At 38.6% G+C, this 11587-nt stretch overlaps 1 protein-coding gene and 1 long non-coding RNA gene across 3 annotated transcripts; one reads left to right on the forward strand and one right to left on the reverse strand.

Moving 5' to 3' along the window:
• The first annotated feature begins 30 nt into the window (after positions 1–30).
• Positions 31–10995, forward strand: LOC117590644. Of its 2 annotated transcripts, none has more exons than XM_034283485.1 (4): positions 31–698; positions 942–1174; positions 2404–2448; positions 2902–10995. In XM_034283485.1, exons 1-4 carry the CDS (start codon positions 670–672, stop codon positions 9939–9941), a joined length of 7347 nt encoding a protein of 2448 aa, XP_034139376.1. In that variant the 5' UTR covers positions 31–669; the 3' UTR covers positions 9942–10995. The 2 variants fall into 2 exon arrangements, with proteins under 2 accessions (XP_034139376.1, XP_034139377.1); XM_034283486.1 differs by having other exon boundaries at positions 31–724; positions 2902–10994.
• Positions 2261–2868, reverse strand: LOC117590649. Its single transcript, XR_004574318.1, has 2 exons — positions 2660–2868; positions 2261–2584 (listed from the first exon to the last, which is right to left on the reverse strand). It is a non-coding gene; the product is annotated as an uncharacterized LOC117590649 (long non-coding RNA).
• Positions 10996–11587: the final 592 nt, after the last annotated feature.

The following is an 11587-nucleotide window of genomic DNA, read 5'->3' on the forward strand; positions in this document are numbered from 1 at the left end:
GCATTCGTATTTTGTACTTTCGTAATCTATCTAGCCACCAATGTATCAGTGTTAAAGAATATCTTGGAGATGACAAGATATACGGGCAATGCAAATTTGTTATGTAGCTAGGTCAATGTTGCTTGTAAAAGCTTTGATTGATCTTTTCTCAGATACATGTGCGTTGGTAAGATTGGTACGAAGAGATAATATTTGGGCAATCATTAACTGGGTATGAACTTTGTGCATAAATTATTACTTCCAAAATATATTGCATTAGAAAACAGGATGGGATTTTATTGGTTATTCATCAGATAATATGGCATAATGTGTAATTTAGAAGCTATACAAATCACCAAGATGTAAAACATAGTCTTTCTGAACCAGAGCCACGAAACAGATGCATCTTCAATTTATCATTTATACATACACACATACATATGTTTTCTACCTATTCAGTGGCTCATGATTCGTCGATACCGCCAGTAAGACTAAGTTGACGAACAAGCTCTTTCATAAAAAAAGCTGCGGAGCTGCTGGGAATTGATTTTTTATAGCTTGGATCGTATAAACTGGTCAAACAACCTTTTCAACTGCGATCGTACCACTTGCTCAAGCTCTTCATCGTTGGCTTTGAGTCAACAGCGAAGTGGTTATGCTGTTCAATTCAGTTCTCTGGCTTTCGTTTGCATGAATGGTTGTGCGTGTTCTTTGAAAAAGTAAGCGGTTTACACACATAACATATGTATGTACACGGAGCTCAATAACTTGTTACAGTGTGCTATAAAAAACAATTCTTGCGACCAATTAATTATTTAAATGAAGTATTAAATATAGTTATACAATTAAAAAAAAAACAATACATTAATGATATAGGAGTATAAATTTACGAAATAAAGTTAAAAATGTCAACTTTGTGTTAAACTTATCTGTGGATATTTCCTTGTCTGCTCTGTTTTAAGGGAGTTAAAAATGCTACAGCCCCGTATAACTCGGAAGATTAGACATTTCGAGGATAACTTCGACAAATCGCAAACCTACTGCAACAGCAAAATGTACTGGAAGCAACGTGAAGATGGTCTGTTTCCTATATCTCAGGCATTTTCCATCCTATCAAAAGATAAAATATTAAGCCTTACTTTGAAAGCAACGTTTTTCTTGTGTATGGTCCATTTTGGAGCTGCACAAACTGTTGGTAAGTCAGACAAAAATCTAATTTTTTCGCAAAAGCTTTGTGTGTGTGATAATCAATCAATTTTCTTCTGATATGTACCTATGTACATATGTATGTATTTACGAAAACAATACCGAGTGCAGGGTACACAAATACTAAACTGTCATATACAAATAGATTGAACATTGTATATATATATATATATGTATGCTTTCACAGTTAAGAAGATGTGAACTAGTATGCTCATCAACGTAATATATCTAAACCGCTTTCACATTTAAGAGACCCAAAAAAATGAACATAAAACTCTTTGTTGGACTCTGACAAAATATAATTATGTACAGTTGCATTTGACCAATAGATGTAGACGCTGTTGCTTAAAAACTACCAATTGTGATAGCAAATGCATCCTTTTATAGTTAAATGCGGATGTGATGTTGTTGATGGTATAGTGCAAAAAATGTGCAGACAGGTCTTCGCCTGCTGCATGTGTGCTCACACACATGGCCATATGTGATGTGTGTAAGCACACATTCACTCTCTCACTTCAAAAATACCTGTTGGCCTTAAGCCCGCGAAATAGTATATCTGTGCATGGCAATCGTCAACGTTTCAAGTGGCACTGTTGAAAGTCGATTTAAATTAAAATTGGTGATTGGGAGTTTTGGGAAAAAGGGAGATTTGTCGGCTTGACACCATTGCCCCTTTCCCACATACTGGTACAGTTTTCTACCACTTTCTTTTTTTTTACCGTCGAACGCAGTGTCTAATGCACATGTATATGTATGAATGAATATATGTATACATATTTCTACATATTTACATTTGTATTACTCATTCGGTTGACCCAAGTTAACCGGAAGTCTGATAGAAAATTACTCTATTCCATATAAAAATAATACATATATAGTTTTAACTTCTTCTTCTTCTCTCTGAAAACCTTTTATATATGTACATACACATGCATGTATGTATTTGGAATTTATTTTTGAAAGCCATGCACACAATGTATGTATGTATATTATACATACATAAACATACCCAAATATTTATACGCATGTATTTACTTTTCCATTCATTTCGGTGGACTTCATAAAATATACAATAAACAGTTAAAACTTGTAGCTTTATTTGAACATGTTCGCGTTGCCGCAACTTGATAGAGCTTTTGTGAGCTCCAAAAGACCCGTTTAGCTTATACGTTGTTTAGATTTAAATACAATAATTACATACTTAATTTAAAATTTCAGGTGAACCTTACACAGTGGATCCAACACCAACATTGCCGGTACTAGGTAAGAATTTTAGTACCTAGCATTCTAAAGCCCAAGGGCCGGTACTCAAAACAATGTTACTAAAAGAATTGCTCGTACATATAACTTTGTCGAATCTCTACAAAATATTCCTATGCCTGTTTATGATTGTATTTTTCTGTTGTGGAATAGTAAAAAATTCACAATTTAAATAGCTTAGGCTTATACATGTCATGAAAAAATATGTACTTACATTTCTTATTACTTTTCTCTATATCTTTCTATGTATATGATTTCACCAACTTTTTGGGCTGTACATTCTGGAAATATGAACTAATTAATTAACCTTTCAATTCTTATCTGCACATCTGTAAATGTATGTTCCTTATAATGTAAATATTTTGTAATCTCACTCCTTTCTCCTTACTCTTACTGAAAATGTATACTTTGAATTTATTGACCTTTTAATTTATATTTATATATTTTTGCAATTAGATGTTACAACCGTGCTCTTGGTGAATAATGGGGCTGGGAGGGTGGGGGATAGTCATGGACGGTTCTTGACAGTGCGTCCAGAGGTTGGACTGTTGACTTCAACAGCGCGAACATTTATTCAGGATGGAATTACAACAGAGTTCGCTACCCAGGTTTTGGGTACTACATTACATAATGGTCGTATCTATGCCCAGTATATAAAAAAAAGTTCAAGGGTTCTCTATGAGAACGACCGCGTCGTTCCTTCTATTGTTACAAGTTGGGTGGGTGGTGGTGGTGATTATTTACAAACCCGTTCGTTTCTGCAGAATCACAATGATCTATTTAATGCTGATGCCCCTGACTGGCAGGACATTGACGATAATATAGGTGATCATCGACTTGAATTTGTAGGAAACACAGACTTTGTGAACGTACAAAATACAAGAGGCTCAGTGGTGGGGACAATGGAGACCGCCTCGTATCTAGACAACTTCTCTACCTATTCTTTGCAATCCAGAAATACAGTCCTATTGCAATCTGACCAAAAAGCTGATGTCAGATCAAACAATTTGAATGCCCAGAATTTTTTGTCTGGTGGATATTTGCCAACCATAACAGTTAAAAATTATTTCGAACACAGTGTTTTCCGGCCAATAGCGGAAATCAAACAAACCGATAGAGATTCATCTGAGTTTTTTGCAGACATTATGGATGATGAGCGGTCTCCGAAAGCTTACTATCAACAACAACAACATAGTGGAGCAAAAACAGATCAAATACATTTTATTTCGAAAGCACCAACTCTTTCAACAAACAAACGAATATTGGCGACTGTGACATACTACGGTTTTGCGGATTTTACAACGATCGTAGGTGATAGCGTGATTGTTTTTTCCCCTAGCACTACTCAAAGCAGTCAAAACTATGGCCACGTCACGTCTATTAAAGGGAAGCCAACTTTAAGAACCGAGCCCTTCAATGTCTCCGATGCAATGGTTTTCGAAAAAATTCCTATTTTATCTACAGCTATTACTCAATGGAACGTCGGCCTAGACACAAGATCCGGCGCAGATTCATCAAATATAATAAAGGAGAAGAACAATTCAGATCAGTTTTCGGCTTCGGAAATAAACCGGGCGCCAAATCTTAATTACGTTATCAATGTTACGTCAGCTCATGTTTTGTTAAGTCAATCTACTACAACAGAAACAATTCATATGTCTTCTGGCCTACTGCCTACCGTACATCCATTAGAACCCATTGCCGATATAGAGAACACAGCACAGAGTACAGCCATAGTGCCCAGCGATGATACAATTGTAGATGAATCAAGCATTCAAGTACATGGAGGAGCCACAACCGTTTATATTGACGACGATCCTTTTGCCAACTTCGTAGATCCTACAGGTGAATCACATTCTATTCTGTTATCAACAGATCAAATCGATTACGAAACAGTTACTGAAGACAGTGACAATTCTGAAGGCGCTGACGCATCAACAGTGCCATTTAAAGAAGACAAAGAAGATAGGCCAACAAGCACGGAAGCAACTGAAAACTTAACAGAAGACTTATATGATAGCCCCCTTACTGAGCCTTTGCCACCCTTACCAATAAACGATAGCAGCCAAAATGTTACAGAAGATTGTGATCAAACAACATCTCAAGTTTTCCTAACACAATTGCCAAAGTCATTGGGATCTCTGCCTTTAAACACCGAGAAAAAACATCCATCAAGAGATGAAAACCCGCTCTCGGCATACGATATTATTCAGACCACTAAATACTATTGCATACAGGCTTCACAGGTACAGCAGCTGGAAAAGCCCGAAATGGAACTTGAGAGTGTATTTAGAGAAGATGCTACAACAGAGGCACAAACAGAACTTATACCTACAGAAATATCGAATAAGACAGAGGAATACACAGTTCACGAGACGGAGGACTTTGATTTAACGACAGATAATGAATATGACAGTGAAGATGATGATTACGATACTGATAATGGTTCTAATGAGGTTGACTTAATTTATAAGACTCTGTACACAACCTATACATACCTGACGACCTTCTTTCAAGGTGCTTCTACTACTGTATCAAGCCATACGGAGATTGTAACCAATCTTATTTCCTCAACGGCCGGTACTGAAATATATCAGATAACAAAACCAACGGATTCTATCTTGACGGTTGCAGAGATTGGATTGGATACTGCAAGTATGTCCCAACAAACGGAAAGTAAAGTTTTAGCTTTAGCTGCCAAGTTTACAATTCCTCAAGAGATTGTCAGCCTGTTGCAGCCAAAAAGGGAACAACGGGAAGAAACAAACGTAGTTGTTGATGAAAGTAAGAGTAATGAACAGAAAACTGAATATCTTAATGATTCTAAGTATACAAACACATTGTTTACTACCTACACTTATTATACATCGATATTCGCCGATAATGACACTGATGTAACGTCGCGTACTGAGGTTGTAACAAATTACATAGCTAAAAATTCAATAAATAATTACTATAATGAAACTCCTCACACTTACTTAAACACACAAAACACTACCCAGAACTTACAAACATCAAATCAGTTAAAATTTAAGCCATCCGAAGATCGCGTCGAAAAGGGAGAACATGTGACCGTAGTCATGGATGTGCGTTCAAGTAACGTTCATGGCAACCAGAAAGTAAATTTAAACCCAAAAGATCTCGTGGATGACCAAGTGAGTTCGGAAAGTAACACAGAAGAGATAATACCATCAGCTACTGTGCTTCTTCAAACAAGCTTTACGACGTTTACCTTTTACACAACTATGTATGTCGGAGATGAAACAAACGTTATAAGTCGTCTTGAGACAGTTACTAACGTCGCAACAGAAACTTTAAAGCCCACAAAAATTGTAAGCGTAGAGGAAGCGACCTTCCCTGTTACCTATTTTACAACATTTACTTATTGGACTAAGTTAGCTAAAGATGGTGAAATTACTACACTAAGCAGAGAAGAAACATTATCAAATGTAATTGAACCGACAAATCCAGGGTCGATTGCTGAGGACGAAACACGTAGGTCGGTAGGCAAATCTTATAGCTCCACAGATTCAAGTGATTATAATAGTCAACAACATCGGATAACGGATACCGAAATTATTGTTACTTCCGGGATGACTGATCCGAGCTTACGATCTGACCTCACCACTTATTACACCACATTTACGTACTATACCACATCCTATGAAGTCAATAAAACTATTACAAACTCTCGTTTGGAAACCGTGACTAATGTGGTGACACCGACGGATGTTACCGCATCCATGGCTGATACTATATTGAAAACAGCTGAGGTGACCCAGCCAAGCGAGTTTTTGACGGGAAGTCTAAATAATATAATAACCAGACCATCTGATTTGGTTTTGTTTGACTATAAACACATTGTTGATGCTGACGAAGTAAGCACATTGTATTTTACAACAGAAGTGTCATCTTCGCTTAACGGCGAGGGAATTGAAATAGAACTCACAAGTAGTACATCAAGTTTGCATATTGATGAAATGAAAAAGTCTAGTTTGGCTATGATGATATCAAATGATGAAAGCCTTTCTAGCTCCAGGCCGTTCAAAACTGGTCTAGTGCGGCTAATTGAAGGTACACGAATCGGGAACGGCACAACTACTTTATACCAGTCTAAGGTAATTGGAACTGTGATAGACAATCGATACGCGCAGATTATTGAAAGTACGTCCAGCTTTCTCTTTGAGAAAACTACTGAAGATGCAGCGCTATTGCCGACATCTGAAATAGTCTCGGTTATGCTCTCACACACGGAAAATTCGAAAGTCCGTGCGGACTCTAGTATCGAGCATGAAGCAGCAACTATAAAAGGAGCTACCCATATTAAAAATAGCGCAACAGCTTTGGACCCATCTGAAACATCAAAGCGCACATTTGCACCCGTTATAAGACCATTTGCTTCACGAAATAGGCCTACTTTCGCTCCAAAACAGAAAACGTTAAGTCCAAGTAGTGCTACTATCATAACAAGGTCTGATATAACACCTACCATTACGGCAACTCCCGCCCTAAAAACATCCGCCAGATATAGCTCTTCAAGACGAGGCGTTATTTCAAATGCACCAATAAATCAAAATGAATTTGGATTACCTCAGTCGTCAAGACGCACTTTTGGGAGACCGATAAAGCCATCGAGCAGCTCTCTATTAAGCGAACTGAGCGGCATCCCCCAGTCGAATGTAGCATTAGGACCCCCTAGAAATCGATTTGCGTCTTCTTCGCGCACTACACAGATTGTAATAAGCAGAAAACAAGGCATAACTTCTTCGTATCGTCAATCTAATAGCCCAGGTGTTCGTGCTTCCGGAATACTTGGCGGGAACTCCAAATTTCGAGTAAAGTCAACTATATCAGGATCTCCAACGAGTGAGCGCACGATAACGAAAACAGTTTTAAAAGACTTGAGTACAGATATTAGTGTTGAAGATGAGAATTCCACTGACGAATTGGTACAGATAAGTGACGATGAAGAAAGCGTAAGACGCAATCAGAACCCATTTCTGCGACTCCGTCGACCTATTAATAGGCCAAGTGGGTTTACACCGGTCCCACGTTCAAGTGTGAACAGCTCTCCTGCCATTTCACTTAGAAGAAACCCATTGTCTGTCCGAGCAAAGACAACATCTACAACCACTACTACTACCACGACTGCTAGGCCCCGGACTCGTAGTTTTCAGAGACCAACAATATCGAGCCTTCAGGCGCGGTCCAGGCCACAAAACAACCTCTTTCCGCCACGTGGACTTTTTCAGACACAGCCAAGATATGAACCTCAAAAAGAAACGAAGAAAAACGAAAATGATACTGAAAATGATTCTGAATACGATGATGACGACGATGCCGATGATGAAGGGGAAGATGACGCATTAGACGAGGTAAATCGTAGCAGGCGTTCGAACTCGAAATCTCAAAAGAGGAAAACTCTTTCCCGGGTACGACGGCAAGCAGATACTTTAAACAGGAGTCGATTTCGATTTCGGCGACCAAACTTGTCAAAGATGTCTTCACTAGAAGTGCCAATCGCTTCGAATAATGAAGATGTAAATGAAACCACAACCATTTCCCGTGGTAAAATAGGTTCTCGATTCGGATCAAGGTTTCCTTCGACGCGTGGCCAACAGGTGCATAGTCAGAAAGCGCAGTCAAGTTCCACCGCGGTGGCAAATCATCGAACTATTCGTCCAACAAGGCCAACTACCCCACGCACCCAGTTTACGCTAAGAGAGAAAGATGCAACTTCAACTGGAGTCAAGCGTTCAGGTACACCATCAAACTTTCGACGTCAACCATCAACCGGAAGTCCCTCTGTAAGACGAACTATAGGAACTGGAACTGGAACCAGTCGTAGACTGAAGAGCTACAGTGGTCATAACAACAACAACAATGCGGACAACGGGCGCCTAGTAGGTACGTCTCGAGCAAGAAATGGAAACTCAAATAGTTTGAATAGAGGAAGAGGATCTGTGCGTGGCCGAAACAGAAATGAATATGTTCCCGATTTGCAGTCAGTAGAGCTGGGTAGTCAGATTATCACGGTTACCCACCTTATACCAGCCGAGGTCACGGTACCTGTTATTAATGGCCAAATAACAGAATATAAGAATATAGTGACTGCGAAGACCAGTACCGAGGTGCTGGGCCTGAAACAATACACGGAGATTTTGGGACCAAATGGCCAAAAGTCGACATATCTTACGCGAGAAGAATCCAGTATTAACAATGCAGGTGTCACAGAGCTGACAAGATATCTTTTGCATGATTCTCTAACAACAACAGTTACTTTTACGCCGACCACCATCCGCGGTCGAAAGACATCCTTCTCCCACATTCTACCATCTACTGTGTACTCTGTAGAGCATGTTGTATCCACAGTGCAACCTCAAATATCTGCTAACGCTCCGCTCGCCAATATACTGCTTTCGCAGTTGCTGTTGGGAAATCTTAATTTGCCAGCCAATCCCTTAATTGGAGCGCTTGGACAGCAACAGAGCGCGATACCAGCCATAGTGTCCACCTCTATTGAGCCAGTGACTGAGTACCGCACTCACACCTCCACATATGTAACTACCATATTCGATGGAAAGTCTACCATTCTCCCGCTGACATTTCAGGGGAAAAAGATTTTGACTACTGTCTACGATACTACCGCACAAACTATAACAGCTACGGAATACAGCGTAGATACTATAGTGAACACCCCTATAATTCCTCAAAATGTGCAATCAATTGGACCTGTAGCGCAGGTAAACAGTTTGTTGTTGCAGCAGTTGCTTCTTCAGCAACAGCAAGAGCCGTTTTCGTTGTCTCAGGGCTTGTTCCACACTCAATCACAGCAATTGTTTTTGAGTGAAAATTTGCAGGATTTGGACGATGCTGGTCGGGCAGCCACGCAAGTGGATGAACTGGGTGATATTGACGATGGAATTGTGACAATGAACAGTGAAATGCAGAGCATGAATCGCAATTCTAATCGAAAAAAGTCTCGAAAGGCAAGCAAAGGACACAAACGAAGCAAGCAACATAAATTTGATATTCCGCTAGAGGACACTAGCGTAGTGACACTGTACATATCGGGCCGCAGGCCTGGTGAATTTAGCACTGTATTGTCCACCGTGCAGAATGGCTACGATCATTCTGCTGCCCTGCAAAAGAGACAAGCACATTCACAAATAAAACAAACAGTAGCTTTGGGCCAGAAGGAAGTCAATGATATGTATGACACCGAAGAAAGTAAAAATGTGAATTTATTTGTATTACCCGAACATGATCACCTACAGCTCGATAAAAATACGCTCGATACATTGTTGGATGTATACCCTGTTGGCTCAACAGAAGCTTTTGGAGATGATCTAAGGGGTCGAACAGCATCACTTGAGAGCATTGTGGGTGATGTAGACCTTTGGTACTCGAAATCTTCAAGCCAACCCATATTTCAGGGCTCAACAATAGATTCCATTGCGATTGATAATAGTAGTACGTTTAATTTTTTAGCCTAATGGACCTCACTGAGCTATCCCCGCTACAGTCGCAGGTCACAAACCTATATTCTGGCATGGTAAACCCTCAAAAACTGCCTTCAATTTCCTTCAAAGGAAGTCATAGAGCAAGACGTGAAGCTCTTACCAGCTTATCTATCGATGATTCTGGTACAAATAAAAAAGTTACAAATCGCTTCTTGCGAAAGGTACTTGTTCGCCGTAAACCATTGGATAAACTGCAATCACTAGTCAAAATAACCACAAATGCAAAAGGCAGCCCTCTTCCACAGTCGCATTCATCCCAGACTATGTACCCAAAGAACTTTCGTGTTGTAATATTGAAGCGTAGAATACCAGATAGCCCAATATTTGCATTAGAAAACACAGGCACATCCCAGATTGTTCTAGGTGATGTTTCTTTGACTCCCGATAGGCAGGAAAAAGCACAGAAAGCAATCACGCCTAGAAAACACATGGAGGATAAATCACTGGGAAATCAAGAAGAAAATCATGTCCAGGTCCAGCCAATTATATTAACTCAATCAGAAAGCAGCAGGGCGGTGTGTGTCATATCGACCCATAAAACAAAAAGAACGGAAGTGCTTACGCGTACTTTCACGTACGTCGTTGATCGCGTACAAAACAACCAACACGAAGTACAGACGCACTCTACCTTCATCCGAGTTACTACAAAAACTTTCGATATCACACTGACTATCTCATCCAGCCGATCTACTAATTTTTCAGTAATGCCCACAAATATGGTAGGCAGCCTTTACAGCTAACATTGATGCCCACATACTCGTATATAAGAAAATGTACATACTTTTGTTAATTATGTGTTTGTTCGTTTTGTACATTTTTTTTACAACATTTGAGTCGGCTAGACCTTTGATTAAAATAAAACAAAACAGTTCTAAGGAATGTTGTCTGTTGTTTTGGAGTGAATGAGAGGGAAACAATACTGCAAATGAACACATTCTAAGATTGTGAAATTTTAAATTTCGATATATTTAAATTGATCAAATACCCATAATATTAAAGGAGAAATAAGTTTTTGACAATTATCACACAATTATATTATATGGAAATATCAATCAAATTAAAATAAATATTTGTAGATTACATAGTTTTTATTTTATTCATAAATTATGTTTAATGTACAATTGAGTGACTATCTGCACATACATATATATGTATACATAGGTACATATGTATGAATATCAGATTATCTTGTGGGGCCTTATCTTAATGGGCCTTAATAATATTTTCTGAGTATGTACATACATACATATTGCTTTTATACAATGTATGCAATAACTCCTAAAAATGCAAATGAAAAAAAGCCACGAATTTAATTTTTTTTTCCAATTATTTATATACTTTATCGCCAATAAAACTGTTTCGACCTTATAAAGATAAATTAACTAACAAATACTCTTTCATGTACTTATATTTACCTGAAAATTATATTTTTGTGGCCTCAAATTGTATATAGCCTAGCACTTTGTTGTCACTTAACGGATTTTACAATATGAAATCCAATATTTGGATTGGTAGATTCAGTACCCAAATTGTTTTCTGTATTTATATTATGATCACATACATATCTAAAAAAATACGTGAAGTTCTGCATAGAACTTCTTCTGCATAGAAAAATTGCA

This window comes from Drosophila guanche, unplaced genomic scaffold (genome assembly GCF_900245975.1).
Source record: "Drosophila guanche unplaced genomic scaffold, DGUA_6, whole genome shotgun sequence".
NCBI classification, from domain to species: Eukaryota; Metazoa; Arthropoda; class Insecta; order Diptera; family Drosophilidae; genus Drosophila; species Drosophila guanche.

What these genes read in the sequence shown, in the direction of transcription:
- LOC117590644 (XM_034283485.1), top strand. Translation starts at nt 670, where the DNA reads ATGAATGGTTGTGCGTGTTCTTTGAAAAA. An exon ending in TGTGCGTGTTCTTTGAAAAA is followed by an intron (nt 699 to 941) that starts GTAAGCGGTTTA and finishes CTCTGTTTTAAG; the next exon opens with GGAGTTAAAAATGCTACAGC. An exon ending in ACCAACATTGCCGGTACTAG is followed by an intron (nt 2,449 to 2,901) that starts GTAAGAATTTTA and finishes TTTTGCAATTAG; the next exon opens with ATGTTACAACCGTGCTCTTG.